Genomic DNA, 26,544 nt, shown 5'->3' on the forward strand with positions numbered 1-26,544 from the left:
GATTTTTTAAGAGCTATAAGAAAATAAAACAATTTACCAAATAAAAAAAAATTTTGAAGTTTTTGATCAAATTTTTGTGGTTAATTAAAATGATCCCTGTTATTAGCGAAAAATTTTGGGTGTACAAATATCCCTTCAATTTTAAATATTTTAACGATCATCACTTCGACAACAAAGGAGAACTTACGATGGAAAAACACGAACAAGAAAATTAAAATTTTGACAGATATTGAATTTATAGAAGATTTTGTCAAAATGTTATTTCTATAGAAAATTTTGTCAAAATTTTATTTCTATAGAAAACTTTGCCAAAATGTTTTTCTAGAGAAAGTTTTGTCAAAATTTTATTTCTATAGACAATTTTGTCAAAATTTTATTTCTATAGAAAATTTTGTCAAAATTTTATTTCGATAGAAAATTTGTTCGAGATATTTATAGAGAAAATGTTCTTAAAATTTTATTTCTATAGAAAATGTTGTCAAAATTTTTTTGTGTAGAGAATTTTCTCAAAATTTCTATAGAAATAAAATTTTGACAAAAATTATAGATATAGAAAAATTTCTCAAAATTTTATTTCTATAGACAATTTTCTCAAAATTTTATTTCTATAGAAAATTTTCCTAAAATTTTATTTCTAGAGTTTGTGCGCGAGAAATTTTTATTGAATTTGGCTCAAAATTTCTATAGAAATAAATTTTTGACAAAAATTATAGATATAGAAAATTTTGTCAAAATTTTATTTCTATAGAAAATTTTCTCAAAATTGTATTTCTATAGAAAATTTTCTCAAAATTGTATTTCTATAGAAAATTTTCTCAAAATTGTATTTCTAGAGTTCGTGCGCGAGAAACGTTTATTGGATTTGGCTCATATGGAAACACCCACACAGTATACTGCTGTTTACTTTCGGAATTTTTAGAGCATTTCTTTCGACCTACAATCTCTGTTGAATTCACCTCGGCTTCATCGCCAAAAATTTAATTTTTTTGAAAAAAATCAAATCAAATAAAAAAAAAATTAAGTTTATCAATCCACTGTTAAGTTAATCTATGTCGAAAGTTGCAAAAAATAATTGCACGAAAATGTAATTTAGTAGTTGCATTTATTGGGTGAGATTAATCTTTTATGTTGCTGTAAATAACACAAATATAGAATACGTATAACTTAGAAAATTTGAAGCTATGCGACAGAGTTGTGAGCTGGCAGATTGCAACACTACGCTGAAAAAATTTTGTTGTGAGGTCAAAGATTTCATGTCTTTAAAGTACGATGCCAAATTTTGAATAGCATAGAAGACGCAATTTCTTTGATATAAAGTATTTTTTCCTTGTCCAGAAGTCGATAAACTTTTCAATGAAGTCGTTTTAGCCTAATGGTTAAGTGATTCAACTGAAAATTGGGTATATGAAAGAAAATTTTGTTTGACTAAAGTCGACTTAGCTTTAATAATTCTGAAAAAAAAAATCTTCAAAATTAATGAAATCGGTTTAAAATTTTTGACTTTTTGCATCTTAACTACAAAGCAAACAACCGTTTAAAAATAGGAAATTTGTTTCAACACTTTATTGTAAAGACTTTTTTACTTAAAACAAAGTATAATATATACTTATAGTATACATCGAATTTGGAAATTTAAGTTGTCGCTAACAAGATTTTAAAGGACTCTGCTCTAATTGAAAACATTACTTTAATTTTTAATTGAGTACGTAAAACAATCTAACGTGTTTTAATAGAATATAGTTTTTTTAATTTTATTTCATTATAACAATTTATAATAAAACCAAAAAAATCTTGACTTTTTTTCAACATTCAGTTAAAAAATAAAAAATAAAAAATAATAATTACAAAAGTCAAGTTTAGATTTTTATCAAAGTTGTTGATGAGAAAATACTTTTATTCGCTTCCTCCAATATCTAACATAAACCCTTAATACTTATCCATTTATTCGCTGGTCTATGTTTCTAAGAAATCCCCTTATATAAATGGTGTTTTCCTGCATTTCACTTAAGCCAGTAATCAATTCGTTTTCAACGGAAATTGTCTAGATTCCTGTCCAAATAATGGGACAGGGCATACATCTTGACACATGCGACTGTAAAGAATGTAAAACGCATAAAGAGGACATCATACATTGAAGGAAGATTGTCATATTTGTTATAATTCCTTTAAACCAAGTTATGCTTAGGTTTTCTTAATGAACTTTATGTCATGTAACCAGTCACATAAAAATCCCTTGGATAGATACCTGTCCGTTCATGTGTCTGGGGTGAGCTACAAAGCTAGAGCAAAGTTAATAATTTCACTTAGTGGGAAAGAAAAACGCGAATGAAAGAGAAACAAGTTTCTAGAATTTTTTTACGAAGCTTTTTTTCCACAAGGAAACTTGTGAGAAGTATTGTAAATTCCTTTATTCCCCCTTTTATCATTTTAATGGGGACTAAAAATTGGCGTCATGTTGTGGTTTTTGTTGTTAATCTTTTGCCTAAGCGCCTTTTAATTGTGGTTGCTTGGCAGGTTAGTGGCTAGTCCACAACAATGTTTCTTCCATAAACACTCTGTGGTTTGACACATCAAAATTTGTGGTTTTGTGGGATTTCATGGAATATTATGATTTTGAATTAAGGAAAGTTTTCAAAAAAATAAATAAATATATTAAATGGAAAAAAATTGAATGGTTTTATTTGTTTTGTAATTTTATATTTTTTTCTCTGTTGTCATTTCAGATATCAGCCATTGGTAATTTCGAATTAGAAATATTAGAAATTTCAAATACAAATAACCATCTATTAACGGGTTATTGCTGTGGTGTTCCTTTAGAGATAAGAAGTACAAAAACAACGGGTAAGTAAAATCGAAAATGTCTACTAAAGACTATAATACAAAAAAACTTAATACTTTAGATTAGATAACTTTGTCAACATTTTATTTCTATAAAAATTTTATTCCTATGGAAAATTTGTCAAAATTTTATTTCTATAGAAAATTTTGTTATTTTATAGAAATTTGGTCAAAATGTTATTCCTACAGAAAATTTTTCAAAATTTTATTTTTATAGAAAATTTTGTCAAGATTTTATTTCCGTAGAAAATTTTGTCAAAATTTTATTTCTACAGAAAATTTTGTCAAAATGTTATTTCTATACCAAATGTTGTAAAAATTTTATTTCTATAGAAAATTTTGTCAAAATTTTATTCCTATAGAAAATTTTGTCAAAATTTTATTTCATAGAAATTTTTTTCAATATTTTATTTCTGGAGAAAAATTTGTCAACATTTTATTTCTATAAAAAATTATGTCAACATTTTATTACTATAGAAGGTTTAGTCAAAATTTTATTTCTATAGAAAATTTTGTCACAATTTTATTTCTAGAGAAAAATTTTTCAAAATTTTATTGCTATAGAAATTTTTGTCAACAATTTATTTCTATAGAAAGTTTTGTGAAAATTTTATTTCTATAGAAAATTTTGTCAACAGTTTATTTCTACTGAAATTTTTTCAAAATTTTATTTCTAGAGAAAATTTTGTCAAAATTTTATTTCTATAGAAAATGTTATCAATATTTTATTTCCATAGAAGATTTTGTCAACATTTTATTTCCATAGAAAATTTTGTCAAAATTTTATTTCTAGAGAAAATTTTGTTATTTTTATAGAAATTTTGTCAACATTTTATTCCTATAGAAAATTTTGTCACAATTTTATTTCTATAGAAAATGTTCTATTTCTATAAAAAATGCTGTCAATATTTTATTTCTATAAAAAATTTTGTCAAAATTTTATTTCTATAGAAAATTTTGTCAAAATTTTATTTCCATAGAAAATTTTGTCAAAATTTTATTTCTATAGAAAATTTTGTTAAAATTTTATATCTATAGAAATTTTTGTCAAAATTTTATTTCTATAGAAAATTTTGTCAAAATTTTATTTCTATAGAAAATTTTGTCAAAATTTTACTTCTATAGAAAATTTTGTCAAAATTTTATTTCTATAGAAAATTTTGTCAAAATTTTATTTTTATAGAAAATTTTGTCCAAATTTTATTTTTATAGAAAATTTTGTCCAAATTTTATTTTTATAGAAAAATTTGTCAAAATTTTATTACTATAAAAGATTTTGTAAAAAAATTTATTTCTATAGAAAACTTTGTCAAAATTTTATTTCTATAAAAAATGTTGTCAAAATTGTATTTCTATAAAAAGTTTTGTCAATATTTTATTTCTATAAAAAATTTTGTCAAAACTTAATTTCTATAGAAAATTTTGTGAAAATTTTATTTCTATAGAAAATTGTGTCAGCAGTTTATTTCTACAGAAATTTTTTTCAAATTTCTATAGAAAAATTTGTCAAAATTGTATTGCTATTTTTTTTGTAAAAATTTTATTGCTATAGAAAATGTTGTCAAAATTTTATTTCTATAGAAAATTTTGTCAACAATTTATTTATATAGAAAATTTTGCCAATATTTTATTTCTATAAAAAATTTTGTCAAAATTTTATTTCCATAGAAAATTTTGTCAACTTTTTGTTTCTAGAGAAAATTTTGTTATATTTATAGAAATTTTGTCCCAATTTTATTCCTATAGAAAATTTTGTCCAAATTTTATTCCTACAGAAAATTTTGTCAAAATTTTATTTTTATAGAAAAATTGTTCAAAATTTTATTACTATAAAAGATTTTGTAAAAAATTTTATTTCTATAGAAAATGTTGTTAAAATTTTATTTCTATAGAAAATTTTGTCAACAATTTATTTCTATAGAACATTTTGTCAAAATTTTATTTCTTTTTTTGTCTTTTGTCAAAATTTTATTTCGATAGAAAATATTATCAATATTTTATTTCTATAGAAGTTTTTGTCAACATTTTATTTCTAGAGAAAATTTTGTTATATTTATAGAAATTTTGTCACAATTTTATTCCTATAGAAAATTTTGTCCAAATTTTATTCCTACACAAAATTTTGTCAAAATTTTATTTTTATAGAAAAATTTTTCAAAATTTTATTACTATAAAAGATTTTGTAAAAAATTTTATTTCTATAGAAAATGTTGTCAAAATTTTATTTCTATAAAAAAGTTTGTCAAAATTTTATTTCTATAGAAAATTTTGTCAAAATTTTATTTCTAGGGAAAATTTTGTCAAAATTTTATTTCTAGAGAAAATTTTGTTATATTTATAGAAATTTTGTCACAATTTTATTCCTATAGAAAATTTTGTCCAAATTTTATTCCTACAGAAAATTTTGTCAAAATTTTATTTTTATAGAAAAATTTTTCAAAATTTTATTACTACAAAAGATTTTGTAAAAAATTTTATTTCTATAGAAAATGTTGTCAAAATTTTATTTCTATAAAAAAGTTTGTCAAAATTTTATTTCTATAGAAAATTTTGTCAAAATTTTATTTCTAGGGAAAATTTTGTCAAAATTTTATTTCTATAGAAAATTTTGTCAACAATTTATTTCTATACAAAATTTTGCCAATATTTTATTTCTATAAAAAATGTTGTCAAAATTTTATTTTCATAGAAAATTTTGTCAACAATTTATTTCTATAGAAAATTTTGTCCAATTTTATTTTTATAGAAAATTTTGTCAATATTTTATTTCTATAGAAACTTTTGTCAAAATATTATTTCTAAAGAAAATTTCGTGAAAATTTTATTTCTATAGAAAATTGTGTCAATAGTTTATTTGTACAGAAAATTTTTTCAAAATTTTATTTCTCAAAATTTTATTTTAGGGAAATTTTGTCAAAATTTTAGTTCTACATAAAATTTTGTCAAAATTTTAGTTCTCTATATAATTTTGTCAAATTTTTGTTCTATAGAAAATTTTGTCAACATTTAAGTTCTATAGAAAATTTTGCCAATATTTTATTTCTATAAAAAAATTTGTCAAAATTTTATTTCCATAGAAAATTTTTCAAAATTTAATTTCTAGAGAAAATTTTGTCAAAATTTTATTTCTATAGAAAATGTTAAAATTTTATTTCTATAGAAAATTTTGTCAACAATTTATTTCTATAGAAAAGAATACTCTTATTTTTCTAAGTGCATAATTGTGATATCCTCCTATTTTATTTTACAGGTTGTCCGCCCTGTTCGACAGCGTTTCGATTGTGTCTCAAAGAATATTCGGCAGCCGACCAGGGCATACCAAGTATATCAACGGGATGTTCGTTTGGTAAAAATACAACAGCGATATTAGGAGGTTCCAGTTTTGTGCTGAGTGATCCTGTAAGGGGTGCCATGGTACTGCCATTCACATTTCGTTGGACTGTAAGTAATAACATGACATTAAATATCCACAATCAATTAAACATTTTACATAAAAAAACATAATCGGGGACGAGGATGCCATTACAATGGATGATATTCAACCGAAAATGTTCAAAACCCGCAAATTATGTTCCATAATTTTTTAGTCGACTATTTTATGATTAGGTTGCTTTCTCGTGGGAAGAGCGCCATAATATCACTTTAAATTCATTGCATTTCAATTACGTGGAGGGACGAATGTTTTAACAATGAAATTTAATTCAACAATGAAATTTAATGAAATCTATTCAGTCGTGAAACATCAATATCAATATTTTTAATAAATCTGTATCGACGTTAAAAATTTGCTTGCAATTAGGTAAGATAGCAACTACCCTACATTCTCATTAGCTTTATTTTTGCCTAATTTTTTATTTCATATGCAATTTAAAATCTCAAATCTCTCGGTTAGCTATCTATAAATAATTTAAGAGAATTATTTGCTGTGTTTGTTTTGCCTAATTTTTTATTTCATATGCAATTTAAAATCCCAAATCTCTCGCTTTGTCATCTATAAATAATTTAAGAGAATTATTTGCTCTGTTATCTTAGTTAGTTGAAACAATGTGATGTGATTGCTAATATCATGTTAAATGTATGTTTATATGTATGACATAATGTAGAACATATTTTATGTATTCCACGTCCCATCGTAATAGGAAAAACAAACAAAAAACTTTTGTGTACCATATAATTCTGGACTCTTTCCAAAACCGCAATGAACTGATAAAATGCTAACACTAAATATTTACTAAACATTAGCAGCATAAGTACACATCCGAGGCTATGACTCTGATGAATAGTCTGGACTGCTGGCTGTATAAAATTTCTGGATAAGTTTGGAATCAACAAAAACATTGCGCTACTTTTTTTTGTTCCTCGTTAGTTCTACAGAAAAACTATGTACGAATGTCTCAAATACGACTGACCCATATAATAAAGCGCATTGCCGCAAATCGTTTGTTTAATAGGATTGAGGATATTTAAGGAATATTTATGACAGTTTCATCATAGAAATGAAATAAATTAAAAGGACTGAATTTTAGATGAGAATCATTTATTACCTTGTAGCATGGAGAACAAATGAACAACTTAACTGAAGCTAAAATAACTCATTTTTATTACAAATAATACGTGGGTATAAATTTCAGTACCTACTAAATATACGGCGGACGACCCATCAAACCTATGTTAGAGTGCTCAAAAAATGCAATTGGTCGAAATATGAGAGTTCGTATTGTCGTAGTGAAAAGTGATAGGTCTTCGGAGGTTGGTTTTCCTAACATCTTGGAAGACAACTTTTTTGCCATGGTTGTGTACCGCTCAGATTTGACAGTTCTGCGTTGGTCTAGCGGTATGATTGTGACATGGCCAGATAGGAAGTGCTTCATGCGCGTGCAATTTTTGTTGCGTTTGGCTCTTCTTGAAATACTTATACAGTTGACTACTGTTTACTTTCGGGCTCGTTTGCGTAAACCCACGATTCTTCACCTATCACTATAACGATAGACATCTTTCGAAGCACAGCGTTCGAATTTTTGAGCCTTTCTTTTGACCAATCGACACGAGTTTTTTTTGAGCGATTGACAAATTGTGTGGGATCCAACACGAACAAATTTTTTTATGGTCAAGTGTTCATGTAATATTGAATATAAGCTAGAATACTATCGATAAATAATGGTCCTTGATTGAGCTTCATCGCCAAAAATTAAATTAAGTTGATTGATGCACTGTCGTTGAATTAATCAACGTCTAAAGTTGTAAAAAATAATCTCACGAAAATGTTTACGACTTTGGTCCATTTTTGGGCGCTGTGACATGCACAAAGGTTTTGAGTACGTATAACCTCAAAAAATTACGATAGAGCTTTCAGTTGCAGATTGCCACACTAGGGTTGCCCAATCTCAAAATGTAAAAGGCATAATGAGTGAATCCAGAGATTAATTAGGGAGTATGGTCAGATACTCAACTACCGGTAGGGTAGGTAAGGTATAGTTCCTGTTGTCACTCTATTATTCTCACGATACAATACATACTGCCAATCGAAAAACTTCGTGCACCACTTCGATTTAATTGCCACAGAACATCGTCAAATGAGACTCTAATCATTTCAGTCCTTCTATTGAGGTCCTTTGTACACAGAAACAAATTTCATAGTTAAACAAACGCTAAATTTAACTTATTTTTATTGCAAAAAAATTGTTTGTAGTTAAATTTTATTATTTTTTCGAAATTTTCCACATCTTAATAATTCTTTAAATATCTCTCAAATATTTTATGAATTAAACGTGGGTATAAAGTTCAATGGCCGTACACAAAACTTTAATATGAACTAAAGTAAAAGAAAATTTTCGTACGATTCCCAAAAATAGTAAAAATGAACTACAGTATGATTTTATTCTTTACTTTTAGTTCATTTGTATACCCTCCACCATAGGATGGGGGTATATTAACTTTGTCATTCGAAATATTGCTCTAAGACCCCATAAAGTAGAAAAGAGTAGATCTGAGCATGTCCGTCCGTCCGTTGAAATCACGCTAACTTCCGAACGAAACAAGCTATCGACTTGAAACTTGGCACAAGTAGTTGTTATTGATATAGGTCAGATGGTATTGCAAATGGGACATATCGGTCCACTTTTACGTATAGCCCCCATATAAACGGACCCCCAAATTTGGCTTGCCGACAGTGTTGCCAGAAGTAGGGGAAATTCTCCACATGTAGTTTTTTTTCTAATATATAGAGTCTTGTAGGGACATAAGGACATAATGTAGGGACTTTTTTACTCAACACAATTTTTAATAATTTTTATATTTTAGGGCTCTTTTGCAGGAATTTAGAAGCCGGCAAAGCTTGATCTTTAATAATGTTTTGTAACCACGGTTACCACTCGTCTCAAACATAATCTACAAAAATGTGAAGAAAATGTTATAACAAATCTAACAAAAAAATATTTTTACAGAAAATTTTCTCTAAATTTTATTTCTATAGAAAATTTTGTCAAAATTTTATTTCTATAGAAAATTTTGTCAAAATTTTAATTCAATAGAAAATGTTGTCAGAATTTGATTTCTATAGAAAATTTGTCAAAATTTTATTTCTATAAAATTTTTGTCAAAATTTTATTTAATTTTTTTTTTCTATAGAGAATTTTGTCAAAATCTTATTTCTATAGAATTTTTTTTTCAAAATTTTATTTTTATGGCAATTTTTCTCAAAATTTTATTTCTACAGAAAATTTTGTCAAAATATTATTTCTACGGACAATTTTGTCAAAATTTTATTTCTATAGAAAATTTTGTCAAAATTTTATTTCTATAGAAAATTTTGTCAAAATTTTATTTCTATAGAAAATTTTGTCAAAATTTTATTTCTATAGAAAATTTTGTCAAAATTTTATTTCTATAGAAAATTTTGGCAAAATTTTATTTCTATAGAAAATTTTGTCAAAATTTTATTTCTATAGAAAATTTTGTCAAAATTTTATTTCTATAGAACGAAAAATATTGTATGGGAAATTGTAGGGAATTGTTTTGGGAAAGTAGGGAACTTTTTTGTCCTTGTAGGGTAAACTGAACAATTTCTCTAACAACCATGCAAAAATTGGTCCACATCGGTCCATAATTATATATAGCCCCCATATAAACCGATACCCAGATTTTACCTCCGGAGCCTCGTGGAAGAGCAAAATTTAACCGATTCGGTTGAAATTTGGTACGTGGCTGAAATTTGGCACATGGTGTTGATATATGGTCTCTAACAATCATGCAAAAATTGGTCTACATCGGTGCATAATTATATATAGCCCCCATATAAACCGATCCCCAGATTTTACCTCCGGAGCCCCTTGGAAGAGCAAAATTCTTCCGATTCGGTTGAAATTTGGTACGTGATGTTAGTATATGATATTTAACAACCATGCCAAAAGTGGTCCATATCAGTCATTTAATCATATATAGCCCCCACATCAACCGATCCCAAGATTTTGTTTTGGAGCCACTTGGAAGAACATTTTTGGAAAATTTTATTTCTATTGAAAATTTTTGCAAAATTTTATTTCTATAGAAAATTTGGTCAAAATTTTCTTTCTATAAAAAAAATTTTGCAAAATTTTATATAGAAAATTTTTGGAAACTTTTATTTCTATAGAAAATTTTTGCAAAATTTTATTTCTATAAAAAATGTTTGGAAAATTTTATTTATATAACAAATTTTTGGAAAATTTTATTTCTATAGAAAATTTTGTCTGAATTATATACCTTTTTAATCGGCCTTTTTTTGTTAATTAATATATAACCCGTATGGACTAACTTACAATTTAGAAGACGGTTTTAAAAAGTTTTAAGATACCTTGCCATCGGCAAGTGTTACCGCAACCCTAGTAATTCGATTGTGGATAACAGTCTGTAGTAGAAGTTTCTACGCAATCCATGGTGGAGGGTACATAAGATTCGGCCTGGCCGAACTTACGGCCGTATATATTTGTTTTACATATATTTTTACACATATTCCATAAATGTTCGGAAGATTACATACTACTAAAGGGTCATAAGGTCAAAATTTGGTCAATATAAACTTGGCGTATTTCTTTCAATTTTGCATTTAAAAACCCTGAACACCCCTCATTTTGAAGGTGTGTGTGTGTAGAATGTTGCTCCTATTTTGATTTTGCAATTCACTCTTCAGTTGTCAAAATGCCGTCCAAGCAAGAAGAGCAGCGTATCAAAATTTTGCTCGCGCATCGCGAAAATCCGAGCTACTCGCACGCAAAGCTGGCAAAATCGCTAAAAGTTGCCAAATCAACCGTTACAAATGTAATTAAAGTGTTTTGGGAAGGTATGTCGACAGCCAGGAAGTCTGGATCGGGGGGAAATCGAAAACCGGAAGCCGCTGAGACGACAAAGAGAGTTGCCGGTAGTTTCAAGCGAAACCCTAATCTCTCTCCGAGATGCCGCAAATAAGCTGGGTGTATCGTCTACAAACGTGCATCGAGCCAAAAAACCAGCCAGACTATCGACTTACAAGAAGGTAGTGACTCCAAATCGCGATGATAAACAAAATACGACGGGCAAAGCGCGATCCCGGAGGCTATATACGACGATGCTGACGAAGTTTGACTGCGTGGTAATGGACGACGAAACCTACGTCAAAGCCGACTACAAGCAGATTCCGGGACAGGAGTTTTATACGGCAAAAGGAAGGGGAAAGGTAGCAGATATTTTAAGCACATAATACTGTCAAAGTTCGCCAAGAAATATCTGGTTTGGCAAGCCATCTGTACCTGTGGCTTGAAAAGCATCATTTTCATAGCTTTCGGGACTGTCAACCAAGAAATTTACGTGAAAGAGTGTTTGAATAAATGTCTGCTGCCTTCCCTGAAGAAATACGGTTGTTCCGTACTGTTTTGGCCGGATTTGGCATCTTGCCATTACGGTAAAAAGTCCAAGGAGTGGTACGCCGCCAACAACGTGCAGGTGGTTCCCAAGGACAAGAACCCTCCCAACACGCCAGAGCTCCGCCCAATTGAGAAATACTGGGCTATTGTCAAGCGGAACCAAAAGAAGACCAAAAAACTGCTAAGGACGAGCAGCAGTTCAAGGCAAACTGGCTTTCTGCGGCGAAGAAGGTGGACAAGGTGGCTGTACAAAATCTGATGGCAGGTGTCAAGCGTGAGGCCCGGCAATTCGGATTTGGAAAAGCGAAAGCCTAACTGAATATTTTTCCTGAATTTTATACCAATTGAACTTGAAAAAGAAATTTAATTTGATTTTTTAAATAAACGATTTCACCGATTTACACGCGTTTTCCCTTGACCAAATTTTGACCGTATCACCCTTTATATTAAATTTGTACTTTGAAACTTCAAAATGTGTCTTATTAAAGTCAGAAGAGAACAGTGCTTAATATAAACGAAATGGATTGTGTTTTTGGATCAAAAATTATTTTTTTCAAAAATAAAAATTTCGAATCAAATCCACATTAAAAAGAATCCAATTGTATTATTCTGAGTTGTTACGATATGCAATCGACCTTCATTAAGATAAGAAAAAAAACTTGAATTGTCTTTTGATGTTGTGCAAAATTTATTTATGGGCTTCTATATTTGATAAAAATTTTAAGATCGAGATCAACATTGTTCATATATGTTGCATTTGATTTTTGCTCCAAATAGCCAGATTAAACATTTCCGAGAGGTTTTACATTATAAAAGGGGGATTGAACTCAAACTCAAATATTTCCTTTGTTTTTCTATATAAAATTTATATTTACCTTCAATCGTATATCATTCAAATTATTCATCGAATGTAATTTCGAAACAAATTTAGTCTGTCTATTATTTAAAGCGATTTCTTGGCGCATTACAAATTCCCTCAGCATTTATGACATGACTAATGATGTTTATTCTTTTCTTCAAAAAACTCCGGGTAGCAAACGGTAAAACAAATTTTCTATGGATCTACCATGAAAAATCTTCCTGTGGCGAATGGGGTACTTATATAGGTTTATTTATAATCGAAAAATGTAAGATTTTGATAAAAAAATGCTTGTTTACATAGTTCTTAAATAGCGCTCTTTTTTCTCTTCAACAATAATCAACACAAATTGTATTGTGGTTAACGTTGTTAATGTGATCGTGGTGTTGTTGTTGCAATTGTTGAGTATAAATGAGAATTTAATGAACATTTCATAAGTGTATGTGAGTATATTGTGAATGTGATGCATGGCCATGATGCTTACGCATCTATTGAGCATTAAATGTGAATGAGTGTACTTCAATCAAATATGAAGATGAAAAAGAACAACAAACAAGCAAATCAATGATGTTGAAAAGTGGGGGCTCTTTAAGGTGTTGTTGGTTAACTGGTTGGTTGGTTGGTTAAAAACAAATTTATCATTTATTCTTAAGACCAAAACATTTATCAAAAACTATAAGCCCAAGCAAAAAAAAAAACAATGTCAGATTCGAATAATAAATACAGAGAAAAATAATACGGGAAAAATTGAATTACAAAATGAAATAACGAACATTAAGTATCAAATAAATAGTCATAACATATTTCAACAAATCAAAGAGGCATCCATATTATTTCCAAAAAATATTAATACATTTTTGTGAATAATTCGTTGATTTAACAATGTTCGTTAAATGATCATATGCTTATGTTTTAAGGTTAATTGAAATAAAATTCATTTAGCAATTACAATAATGGAAAATTTGTTCAAATATTTGTTTTTATTCTTTTATTTGTTTTGAGTCGTTTATGTATATTTACTAAGACACAATTAAATTCTCAAAAGTATATGCTATAGACTCCATTTGTTTTTTTAGTCATTCATTGGTTATTTCTCATTGCTTGCCATGCACGTATGTGTCTTAAATCTTTCGTTTTAAGTGCCTGGTTTGTTTGCCAAAACTTCACAACGCTAATGGACTGTTCTGGTTACACGTTATGATCATTATTTAAGAACATAAATAATAAACAAAATGCACTTGTTTTAAACGTTTTCACAAATGAATTTTAAATTTGACCGCATACTCGCTCGCATATGCACTGAAAAAAATATTGTACTGAAATCAAAGATTTCATACGAATGCGAATAATGCTTAGCACAGAAGACGCATTTCTCTGATGTAAAGTTTTTTTTTTGACCAAAAGTCAATAAACTGTATACAATGAAGTCGTTATGTCCTCATAGTTAAGCGAGCCACCATGATGCTCGTGGGTTCAATCCCAGTTTCGACAAAACACCAAAAAGTTTTTCAGCGTTGGATTATCCCCTCTCAGTAATACTGGTGATATTCCTGAGTGTTTCAAAGCTTCTCTAAGTGGTTTCACCACAACATGGAACACCGTTCGGATTCGGCTATGAAAATGAGGTCCCTTGTCATTGAGCTAAAGATACACAGAAAAAAATTTCACGAAAAAATTTCCAATTAAATTCTTAATTGATTTAAAAAAAATATTCTATTGAAAATTTTATTGATTCATTTTTTATTTTTATACCCTGCGCCACACTGTGGAACAGGGTATTATAAGTTAGTGCATATGTTTGCAACACCCAGAAGGAGACGACATAGACACGTGGTGTCTTTGGCAATAATGCTCAGGGTGGGTTCCTGAGTCGATCTAGCGATGTCCGTCTGTCCGTCCGTCCGTCCGTCTGTCTGTGAACACATTTTTGTAATCAAAGTCTAGGTCGCAGTTTAAGTCCAATCGCCTTCAAATTTGGCACAAGTTCCTGTTTTGGGTCAGAATATAATCCTATTGATTTTGGAAGAAATCGGTTCAGGTTTAGATATAGCTCCCATATATATCTTTCGCCCGATATGGACTTATATGGACCCAGACGCTTAAAATCCATTTTATTTCGCTTAAAACGTTCCAAACAAGCTTGAGAAATGTTCATTCTTATGCGTTTTTGATCGACTGTTAACAAATGCGGCACCCATCTTGCAGAAAGCTTTTTCATCTGTAGTTCTTCATGCAAAATTAAATGGACTCGATCATTTGAGATGCCCATGATATTAGCAATTTCACGCACTTTTATTCGTCGATCATTTAATACCATATCATGGACTTTGGCTACAATTTCTGTTGTTGTTGTTGTTTTTGGACGTGTTGTTTTGGACGTTGGGAGCCACCGTGGTGCAATGGTTAGCATGCCCGCCTTGCATACACAAGGTCGTGGGTTCGATTCCTGCTACGACCGAACACCAAAAAGTTTTTCAGCGGTGGATTATCCCACCTCAGTAATGCTGGTGACATTTCTGAGGGTTTCAAAGCTTCTCTAAGTGGTTTCACTAGAATGTGGAACGCCGTTCGGACTCGGCTATAAAAAGGAGGTCCCTTGTCATTGAGTTTAACATGGAATCGGGCAGCACTCAGTGATAAGAGAGAAGTTCACCACTGTGGTATCACAATGGACTGAATAGTCTAAGTGAGCCTGATACATCGGGCTGCCACATAACCTAACCTAACCTAACCTTTTGGACGTCCACTACGTGGTGCATCTTCAATGCTTGTACGACTACGTTTAAATTCAGCAACCCAATTTTTTACTGTTGCATATGAAGGAGCACATTCATCTAACACATTTACCATATCATTATGAATTTCTTATCCCGATAAACCTTTTTTATGTAAATATTTAATGACAGCACGCATTTCTAATTTTTCCATTGTAAAAAATTGCGGATGCGTCTTTTTTGAACACCTGTTTCTATATGAAGGAGTTGGCAGATCGAATTTAACATGGGTTCATAACAAAGATGGAAGTTTCCAAAACACTTAATTTTTTCTGTTTATACCGCGCTTTTTGTGCTAGGCTAAGAAGTTTCCGAACTGCCCTCGTATATATTTTTGTACTCCACATTTTGAGATTTCCACTAAGCGTCGGTAGAACCAGTAAAATTTAATACTCTGTTGTACTTCGTAACTGCAGCTCACGAAATTACATCAACTTATAGAAGATAAAATGAACTAAAAGTAAAGAACAAAATCATTGGCGCCAAATCATGACCATCTTAATCATACTGTAGTTCAGTCTTACTATTTTTGGGAATCGTACGAAAATGTCCTTTTGCGTTAATTCATATTGAACATATGTGTACGGGCAAAATTTTTTTTTCCGATTCAATCACGAAATTGATCCAATTAGTTTTTTAATTGAAATGTCTTCAATCACAGAAATGATGGTATAAATTAAAAAATTAATTAAAGATCAATTAAAAAATTAATTGATACTATTAATTTTTGCGATTGATTTTTGATTCAATTAAAACATTTGTTGATTCAATTAAATTTTTAATTGAATATTTTTTAAAACTCAATTAAAATTTTAATTGGACAAATTTTCGTGAAATTTTTTACTGTTCACAAAATATTTGAGACATACTTAACGAAAGGAAATGTTGATTGGGCTGTGGAAAATTTCAAAAAATATTAAAATTCAACTACTAGCAAATAATTTTTTCCAATAAAAATAAGTTAAATTTAGCGGTAATTTAACTACGAATTGTTTTATCTGTGTAACCTTAAACTTATTTCGATTTTATGTTTTAATGACAAAAGAACAACAATGTGTATATTTGAAATATGCCTTCCTTTCCCTTGGTATAGAAAATTTTCCTATTTTACTTATTCGCTCTAAAATTACCGATCTTCAAACTTGTAAAAATAAAGATTTTACTTCGACTCGCAAATTGACTATATCTATAAAACGATTTCAAATTTTTTGCCAATTTATTAACTTACAACAGATTTTCTACACTTGGGGTTGAAAATTCTGATGATACGCAAACATTTTACTCCCATTGGCACTTACTATTTTAAACTTCCACGTGAGTTGCAAAAATTACATGCAACATCAACTTCTCAAATAAAATTTTTATTTCCCATTAACCAGTTACATTTTCTTCCTACAATATTTCCATTGATTCCTTGGTCATTTACCATCATATTAAAAATCACCATGTTCTTATTGTAATAATTCAAACAATAGTCGCTAAGAATGTACATGATAAAAAGACAATCGTAAAAATATAAAAAAAGTCATTTTTATTTAAAAACAAATGTACCATATTATTATTCATGACCAAGCGAAAGTAAACGATTTTTGTCTCGAACGTGTTCGGCTACAAAAAAAGAATATTACATTCACCGCGCAGCGGTCTTTATAATAAGAAAAATGAAAAATAGTATTGACGAGATAGGAATCAATGCCATACGAAATTACAAATCAACAAGAAATTACAAATCAACAAGGGTGATTCTTTTGAGGTTAGGATTTTCATGCATTAGTATTTGACAGATCACGTGGGATTTCAGACATGGTGTCAAAGAGAAAGATGCTCAGTATGCTTTGACATTTCATCATGAATAGACTTACGATCTGCCACAACGTCGAATTTTCAGTGAATGGGCCCTAGAAAAGTTGGCAGAAAATCCGCTTTTTTATCGACAAATTTTGTTCAGCGATGAGGCTCATTTCTGGTTGAATGGCTACGTAAATAAGCAAAATTGCCGCATTTGGAGTGAAGAGCAACCAGAAGCCGTTCAAGAACTGCCCATGCATCCCGAAAAATGCACTGTTTGGTGTGGTTTGTACGCTGGTGGAATCATTGGACCGTATTTTTTCAAAGATGCTGTTGGACGCAACGTTACGGTGAATGGCGATCGCTATCGTTCGATGCTAACAAACTTTTTGTTGCCAAAAATGGAAGAACTGAACTTGGTTGACATGTGGTTTCAACAAGATGGCGCTACATGCCACACAGCTCGCGATTCTATGGCCATTTTGAGGGAAAACTTCGGAGAACAATTCATCTCAAGAAATGGACCGGTAAGTTGGCCACCAAGATCATGCGATTTGACGCCTTTAGACTATTTTTTGTGGGGCTACGTCAAGTCTAAAGTCTACAGAATAAGCCAGCAACTATTCCAGCTTTGGAAGACAACATTTCCGAAGAAATTCGGGCTATTCCGGCCGAAATGCTCGAAAAAGTTGCCCAAAATTGGACTTTCCGAATGGACCACCTAAGACGCAGCCGCGGTCAACATTTAAATGAAATTATCTTCAAAAAGTAAATGTCATGGACCAATCTAACGTTTCAAATAAAGAACCGATGAGATTTTGCAAATTTTATGCGTTTTTTTAAAAAAAAAAGTTATCAAGCTCTTAACAAATCACCCTTTATATACGGCCGTAAGTTCGGCCAGGCCGAATCTTATGTACCCTCCACCATGGATTGCGTAGAAACTTGTACTAAAGACTGTCATTCACAATAGAATTACTTGGGTTGCCGTAACACTTGCCGGTAAGGTATCTTAAAACTTCTTAACACCGTCTTCCCAATTGTAAGTTAGTCCATACGGGGTATATATTAAACAAAAAAACCGATTAATACGTTTATAATTCTGTTTGACAAAATTTTGTATAGAAATAAAATTTTGACAAAATTTTCTATAGAAATAAAATTTTGACAAAATTTTCTATAGAAATAAAATTTTGACAAAATTTTCTATAGAAATAAAATTTTGACAAAATTTTCTATAGAAGTAAAATTTTGACAAAATTTTCAATAGAAATAAAATTTTGACAAAATTGTCTATAGAAATAAAATTTTGACAAAATTTTCTATAGAAATAATATCTTGACAAAATTTTGTATAGAAATAAAATTTTGACAAAATTTTCTATAGAAATAATATCTTGACAAAATTTTGTATAGTAAAAAAAATTGACAAAATTTTCGATAGAAATTAAATTTTGAGAAAATTTTCTATAAAAATAAAATCTTGACAAAATTTTCTATAGTAATAAAATTTTGACAAAATTTTCTTTTGGTAGATTATTTTTGGGGATCGGCTATATATAACTATAGACCGATATGGACCAACTTTGGCATGGTTGTTAGCGGCCATATTTCCAAATTTCAAATCTGGGGATCGGTTTAAATGGAGGTTATATATAATTAAGACCAGTATGGACCAACTTTTGTATGGTTGTTAGAGACCATATACTATTTTTTTTGCTCTTCCAAGAGGCTCCGGAATTCAAATCTGGGGATCGGTTTATATGGGGGCTACATATAATTATTGACCGATATGGAAAAATTCCTGCATGGTTGTTAGAGACCATATACTAACACCACGTACCAAATTTCAACCAAATCGGATGAATTTTGCTCATCCACGAGGCTCTGGAGGCCAAATCAGGCGATCGGTTTATATGGGGGCTATATATAATTATGGACCGATATGGACCAATTCCTGCATGGTTGCTAGAGACCATATACTAACACCACGTACCAAATTTCAACCAAATCGGATGAATTTTGCTCATCCACGAGGCTCCGGAGGCCAAATCGGGCGATCGGTTTATATGGGGGCTATATATAATTATAGACCGATATGGACCAATTTTTGCATAGTTGTTAAAGACCGTATACTAACATCATGTACTAAATTTCAGCCGGATCGGATGAATTTTGCTCCTCCAAGAGGCTCCGGAGGCCAAATTGGGCGATCGGTTTATATGGGGGCCATATATAATTATGGACCGATATGGACCAATTCCTGCATGGTTGTTAGAGACCATATACTACCACCACGTACCAAATTTCAACCAAATCGGATGAATTTTTCTCATCCACGAGGCTCCGGAGGCCAAATCAGGCGATCGGTTTATATGGGGGCTATATATAATTATGGACCGATGTGGACCAATTTTTGCATAGTTGTTCGAGACCGTATACTAACACCACGTACCAAATTTCAACCAAATCGGATGAATTTTGCTCATCTACGAGGCTCCGCAAGCCAAATCTGAGCATCGGTTTATATGGGGGCTATACGTAAAAGTAGTTCGATATGACCAAGTTTCAAGTCGATAGCTTGCTTCGTTCGGAAGTTAGCGTGATTTCAACAGACGGACGGACATGCTTAGATCGACTCAGAATTTAACCACGACCCAGAATATATATAATTTATGGTGTCTTAGAGCAATATTTCGATGTGTTACAAACGGAATGCCATAGTTAATATACCCCATCCTACACTGAAAAAAAGTGAACTGTTTTGTAGGAAGAATGAACTACCTCGCATGAAAATTTAACTAAATTTTACTCCACATTTTGAAATTTCCACAAAGCGAAAATAATTTAAATCCGAGCATAATATCATTTGGAACACCGAACTCTTGGGATTTTTTGAGGTTTATAAGCGAGAAAGTCTAACTATTCAAATAAATGGAGGTATCTAATATTTACCTCATTCCATCTTCTGGGTATACTCACTTGTCTATTAACCTTATCGTCCTATGATATTTTATCTCCTTCAAAATATTTTATTGCTCCTCTAAAATTGTCTTCATGGACTTCTCTATGTATCTTTGTTCCTTTGATCCCTTCTAAAAACGAAATGTGAGTTTTCTTTTTCAATTTTTGCCATACTCCTAAATCTTTCCAAGAAGAAAAAACTCACTTCTATTATTTAGTCTCAATAGATGAAGCTATAATTTTTCCATAGATAGATAATAGATTTATGACCGTGGCCATGGTGTGGAAACATGATTCGTCGGACACTGTATGATTAAACGTGGAAAAGTTGTAGTGGTGGTTACACATAGAGTTAGCTATGGGCCAGCGTCTGGTCTGCCATTGACGCACCATCAGCCCATCGACCGCATTATGATTTTGAAATAGTTCAGCATGTTTTTTTTAAAGGCACATTTTACGATATTGTGCAAAAATGGTCTGTAAAGCAAAGTGAGTACCTTGCACTCAATGCAGCAGGAGCAGCAGCAGCAAAAAAAAACCTTAAAAGCAATTAAAGTTTGAACGACGTTACCCAGCTGGAAGCCAGGAAATTCTCATTTAAAAGTCTAAAGATGCATCAAGCATAGATGTCTAGCAAAAGAAAACAGAAAAAAACAGAAACTCTCATAGATCGGAGATGGCAAATGGTGCAACGGATGCTGCCAGTGTTAGACTACACCGCAATGCTCGTAGTCACAGCTACATGTGTCTTGCAGCTTTTTACTATTCTCGGCTGGCTTTTAGCGCCGATTGGTAAAATGCTTTTGTTTCTGTTTTTTCTGGCCGCCTGGTATTGTGTGACAGTATGTTTTCAATACACAGAGACACGTATAATTTAGATGACAAAATCACCCTGTCCCGTCCCGCCTATTTAACCACAGTAATTATGTTGTGTGAATGGCCACATGAAGATAAAAAAGAAGTACCCACGTTTGACTATGGTCATCATACAAATTACACTGGTAAATAGCAATTTTGTTAAAAAGCCAGTCATAACCATTTTTAAAGGTTTCTAATAGGAATCGTAATGTTTATGTTATTGACATGAAAAATTGCACAGAAAATCGGCTTTTCGACTTTTATATCACTTCCCAGCAAAAAAAAGCGAAGCCAAAAAATAACAACGAAAATGTTCTTTTTGGATCCAGAAGTGGTTCAAAAATTGGCTCAGAAGCAATGAGTTTTACATGGGCTTGTTATAGGACGGATGTCCACAATTTCAACTGAAGTTACAATGAATTTACATCGCTTATTAAGTTGTGATTTGAATTCAGTGTTGTGGTTGTGAATTAAAAAAAGTTGTGGTATTTTACCAAAATAAATAATTTTCATAATATTTTATGATTTTTAACGGCGCTTGTCTTAGATGTTTGTCTTCAAATATTTTCAAAAATTTAAAATTTTTCTAGATGGCTTCAGCATTTTTTCGAAAAAAATTAAATAATTTGTACCAATTTATTAATTCTTATTCTGTTTTTATCCTTTTTGAAACAAAATATTAAAAATATGAAAAAATCGAGTTTTAAAAAATTGAATTAAAAGAATTTCCTGTGTACACGGATGAAAAAGACTGTCTTTCATATGTTTGGCTATAAACATTATATGTTTGGAACACATATTTTTAAACACAATATTTTTGAGTGCAAGCATATAATGTTCATAAACTAGCATAACATGTTTGGGACATATATGTTAATATGTTAGAACATATTATGTTTGCGACATAAAATGTTTGTAAATATAATATGCTTAGATGCAAACATATACTTAGAAATAGCCTATAAACATATATGTGTTTAGTAGCTTGGAGCGCTATTTAACAGGGAGCGATATTGAATTAAGTTGGTGGTTGTTGCTTGTTATTACAAAATTAACATTTTATTTTTCCTTGGGCAATTGATCAGCTACTTCTTTGATCCTTACAAACTGTGTGGTCCGCTGTTCGAATCCCCGTCCGGCAAAAGGTAAAATTAAAATAAAACAAATCATAAAATTGAATAATTTCTTCTACTATGTTTGTATTACAGAAAAAGGTGCTAAGAACTAAAAAATCTCGTGGAAGTGAGAAAGATGTCGGGGAATATACAATTGGTCAGAAACAAAATTTTGAGCATTCAGGTCGAAAACCTATGTTGTTAGCACCTATATTTCCTGTTTATTTTCATAATTCATTATGATTGTAAATATATAAATACACACAAAAAATTTTTTTTCTGATTCAATCACGAAATTAATTGATCCAATCAATTTTTTAATTGAAATGTCTTCAATCACAAAAATGATAGTATCAATCACAGTTTTAATTGGGCATAGAAAAAATTCTTGATTAAAAAATTAATTGATTTCATTAGCAAATTTCAATTAAATTTTTAATTGATTGAATTAAAAATTTAATTGATATTGACTGTAAAACTATATTAATTTATTAATTAAAAAAGGTAACTATTTTAAATTACTTTCTGAATTGATTTAGAGTTTTTATTTAGATTAACAATTGATTAAGTGAAATACATTTTTAATTAAAAATTAAAAAAAAAAGTTTCATCACTTTTTTTAACTGAATTAGTCATCCGAATTTATTAAAAAGTTAATTGTATCAATTAATTTTTTAATTAAAAATTTTAAATTTTTCTATCATTGACTTAATTAACTTAATGTTTCTATCATGATTAAAAAGTTAATTCTATCAATTAATTTATTAATTGAAACAATTTTCAACTTCAATTAACTTTTTAATTGGAAATATTTTGGTGACATTTTTTTCTGTGTAAATAAATAAAATTTTGAGCACAATATTGTTTGGGAGAATTTTTTTTAAGCATATAATATTTTTGGGTGCAAAATGCTTCCAAACATATTATATGTTCACATAATAACATATTGTTTTTTGGAAGACAACATTATTGAATTTGGATGCAAAAATACAAAATGTTTGGAACTTAGACTACCCAAACATATATTGTTTAGACCAATACGCTTTCAAACATATTATATATTGGAAGAGATCAAACATATAAATGTTTGGGCAATAGCCAAAAATGTATATGCTTGAAGCAAAATATGTTTGGGAGTATATGTTACAGAAGCGATTTTTTGTGAGCGTGTAGTTAAAATAAAGAACATATTTGGGAGAACATTCGTGGAAGTGTTTCTAAAGTTGTGCCAACTTCCAAGCTTTTTTGCTGGGAATTATAAAAAAAAGTTTCTAATACACACTGAAAGGAGAGTTTTCTTTTCTGAAGAACGAAATTTTAAACAAACGAAAATTTTTTTTGAGGTTAAAAAATTTTAAAAACGTATTTAAAAACCAAAATAAAAAAGACTGGACTGACGTTGCAACGCTTTTCATAAATTCGAGTTGATGTGCTCTTAAATAAAATACTAATACACACAAATTTCATCCGATCCGGCTGAAATTTGGTACATGGTGGTTAGTATATGGTCTCTAACAACCATGCAAAAATTGGTCCATATCGGTCCATAATTATATATAGCCCCCATATAAACCGATCACCAGATTTGACCTCCGGAGCCTCTTGGAAGACCAAAATTTATCTGATTCAGTTGAAATTTGGTACGTCTTGTTAATATATGGCCTCAAACACCCATGCAAAAATTGGTCGATATCGGTCCATAATTATATATAGGCCCCATATAAACCGATCCCCAGATTTGACCTCCGGAGCACCTTGGAAGAGCAAAATTCTTCCCATTCGGTTGAAATTTGGTACGTGATGTTAGTATAGGGTATCCAACAACCATGCAGGAATTGGTTCCTATCAGTCCATAATAATATATAGCTCCCATATAAACCGATCCCATATTACCTCCGTTGCCTTTTGGAGAAGCAAAATTCATCCGATCTGGTTGAAATTTGGTACGTGGTGGTAGTATATGATATTTAACAACCATGTGAGTTGAAATTTCTGGATGACAGTCTTTCGTAGATGTTTCTACGCAATCCATGGTGGAGGGTACATAAGATTCGGTCTGGCCGAACTTACGGCCGTATATACTTGTCTTTCTAGGAATTAACAAAAAATTAATGTCCAGTAGGTTAGGTGGCAGCCCGATGTATCAGGCTCACTTAGACTATTCAGTTCTTTGTGATACCACAGTGGTGAACTTCTCTCTTATCACTGAGTGCTGCCCGATTCCATGTTAAGCTCAATGACAAACCGAGTTCCTTTTTATAGCCGAGTCCGAACGGCGTTCCAAATTAAGATCCTTTTTATAGCCGAGTCCGAACGGCGTTCCATGTTAAGCTCAATGACAAGGGACCTCCTTTTTATAGCCGAATCCGAACGGCGTTCCATATTGCAGTGAAACCACTTAGAGAAGCTTTGAAACCCTCAGAAATGTCACCAGTATTACTGAGGTGGGATAATCCACTGCTGAAAAACTTTTTGGTGTTCGATCGAAGCAGGAATCGAATCCACGATCTTGTGTATGCAAGGCGGGCATGCTAACCATTGCACCACGGTATAATTCGTAGTTTTAATCCAATTTACCTGAAATTAGAAATCTAGAGGTATTCTGGGACCATAAAGACGTGTGTCGAAAATTGTGATTATCGGTCCATGTTTTGATATAGCCACCATATAGACCGATCTCCCCATTTTTTTTCTTGGTCTTCTAGAATCCGTAATTGTTACACAATTTACCTGAAATTTTAAATCTAGAGGTATTCTGGGACCATAAAGACGTGTGTCGAAAATGGTGATTATCGGTCCATGTTTCGATGTAGCCCCCATATAGACCGATCTCCCGATTTTACTTCTTGGGCTTCTAGAATCCGTTTGCCTGAAATTGGAAATCTAGAGGTGTTCTAGGAAAATAAAGAGATGTACCGGAAATGGTGATTATCGGACCATGTTTTGATATAGCCCCCACATAAACCGATCTCCCGATTTTACTTCTTAGGCTTCTAGAATCCGTAGTTTTTACCCAATTTGCCTGAAATTGGAAATCTAGAGGTATTCTAGGAAATTAAAGAGATGTGCCGAAAATGGTGATTATCGGACCATGTTTTGTACAGCCCCCACATAGACCGATCTCCCGATTTTACTTCTTGGGCTTCTAGAATCCGTAGTTTTTACCCAATTTGCTTGAAATTGGAAATCTAGAGGTATTCTAGTACCACAAAGGGGTGTGCCGAATATATTGAGTATCGGTACAGTTTTGGATACCGGCCCTCCGATTTGGGGTCTAGATTCTAGAACTACAATAAAATGTGCTGAATACTGTGTGTATCCTTCCATGTTTTGGTATAGCCCCCATTACACCGAACTCCTGATTTAACTCCTAGTGTTTCTAGAAATTGTAGTTTTTATCCGAATTGCCACAAATTGAAAATATACAGGCATTTTAGACCCATAACAAAATGTATATGATTTAGTTTTATCGGTCCATTTGGTAAGGCCTCCATATAGACCGATTTCACTTATTGAGGGTATAGAAGGCGCACTGATCATGAAATTGCTTGAAACTGAATGCAAAATTTCCAGATTTTACTTCTCGTAGTCATTTAAATAATTGGGATGACAATTCACAGATTTCAGATTTTAAATTAAGGCGTTATTTCATTATTTTCTTGCACTTATAAGAGATGTTTATGATTCCTCTAAAACTCAAACAAAAAATGGTTCTTATAAATTCAGAATCTGATCTAGTCTTCATAGGTAAAATCTTTACATTTATCTGTGGGAAGCGTACTGGTTCAACTTGGGTTCAGCTTGGGAAAATATCTGTCATCAAACCCCTCTGATTCATGGTGGTGGGTATTTAAGATTCGGCCCGGCCGAACTTACTACTGTATATACTTGCTTAAGATGTGATTAGAATTGTTTTGGATGTGAATTAATATATATATATATATATATATATATATATATATATATATATATATATATATATATATATATATATATATATATATATATATATATATATATATATATATATATATATATATATATATATATATATATATATATATATATATATATATATATATATATATATATTATATATATATATATATATATATATATATATATATATATTTTTTTTTTTTACATATATATATATTTATACACACACTCAAAAAACAGTGAATCCAACAGGAAGAATAATTTTGGTTAATTTTAGAAAACTTCGATTATTTTCAGAAAGTTTTAACCAAACAGTATTAGAAACGCTGACATCACGCCGATATCACAAAAATAAGTAAACATTTTTCGACAAATTAAAGAGTTTTTTTAGACATGATTCAATTTCGTCACTTGTTAAAGAAAATTTTGCAGGAAGAAATAGTAGTTCAAAATTGCATGAATGTCTTTAGTACCATACGAAGTTCAAGATGGGCGAATTTGTAGTACACTTTACAAACTAAAAGTGATAATGAA

The 26,544-nt window shown here is 30.6% G+C and overlaps 1 protein-coding gene across 1 annotated transcript in view; it reads left to right on the forward strand.

Moving 5' to 3' along the window:
* The window catches only part of Ser (protein serrate), a 177,451-nt gene that overhangs the window by 28,358 nt on the left and 122,549 nt on the right, over positions 1-26,544 (forward strand). The window contains exons 2-3 of the mRNA XM_075290884.1: positions 2,724-2,841; positions 6,089-6,279. Of these exons, the coding sequence (XP_075146999.1) occupies positions 2,724-2,841; positions 6,089-6,279 (309 nt within the window). The remainder of the gene's footprint in view (positions 1-2,723; positions 2,842-6,088; positions 6,280-26,544) is intronic.

The sequence above is a fragment of the Haematobia irritans genome, chromosome 1 (assembly GCF_050003625.1).
Source record: "Haematobia irritans isolate KBUSLIRL chromosome 1, ASM5000362v1, whole genome shotgun sequence".
Lineage (NCBI taxonomy): Eukaryota > Metazoa > Arthropoda > Insecta > Diptera > Muscidae > Haematobia > Haematobia irritans.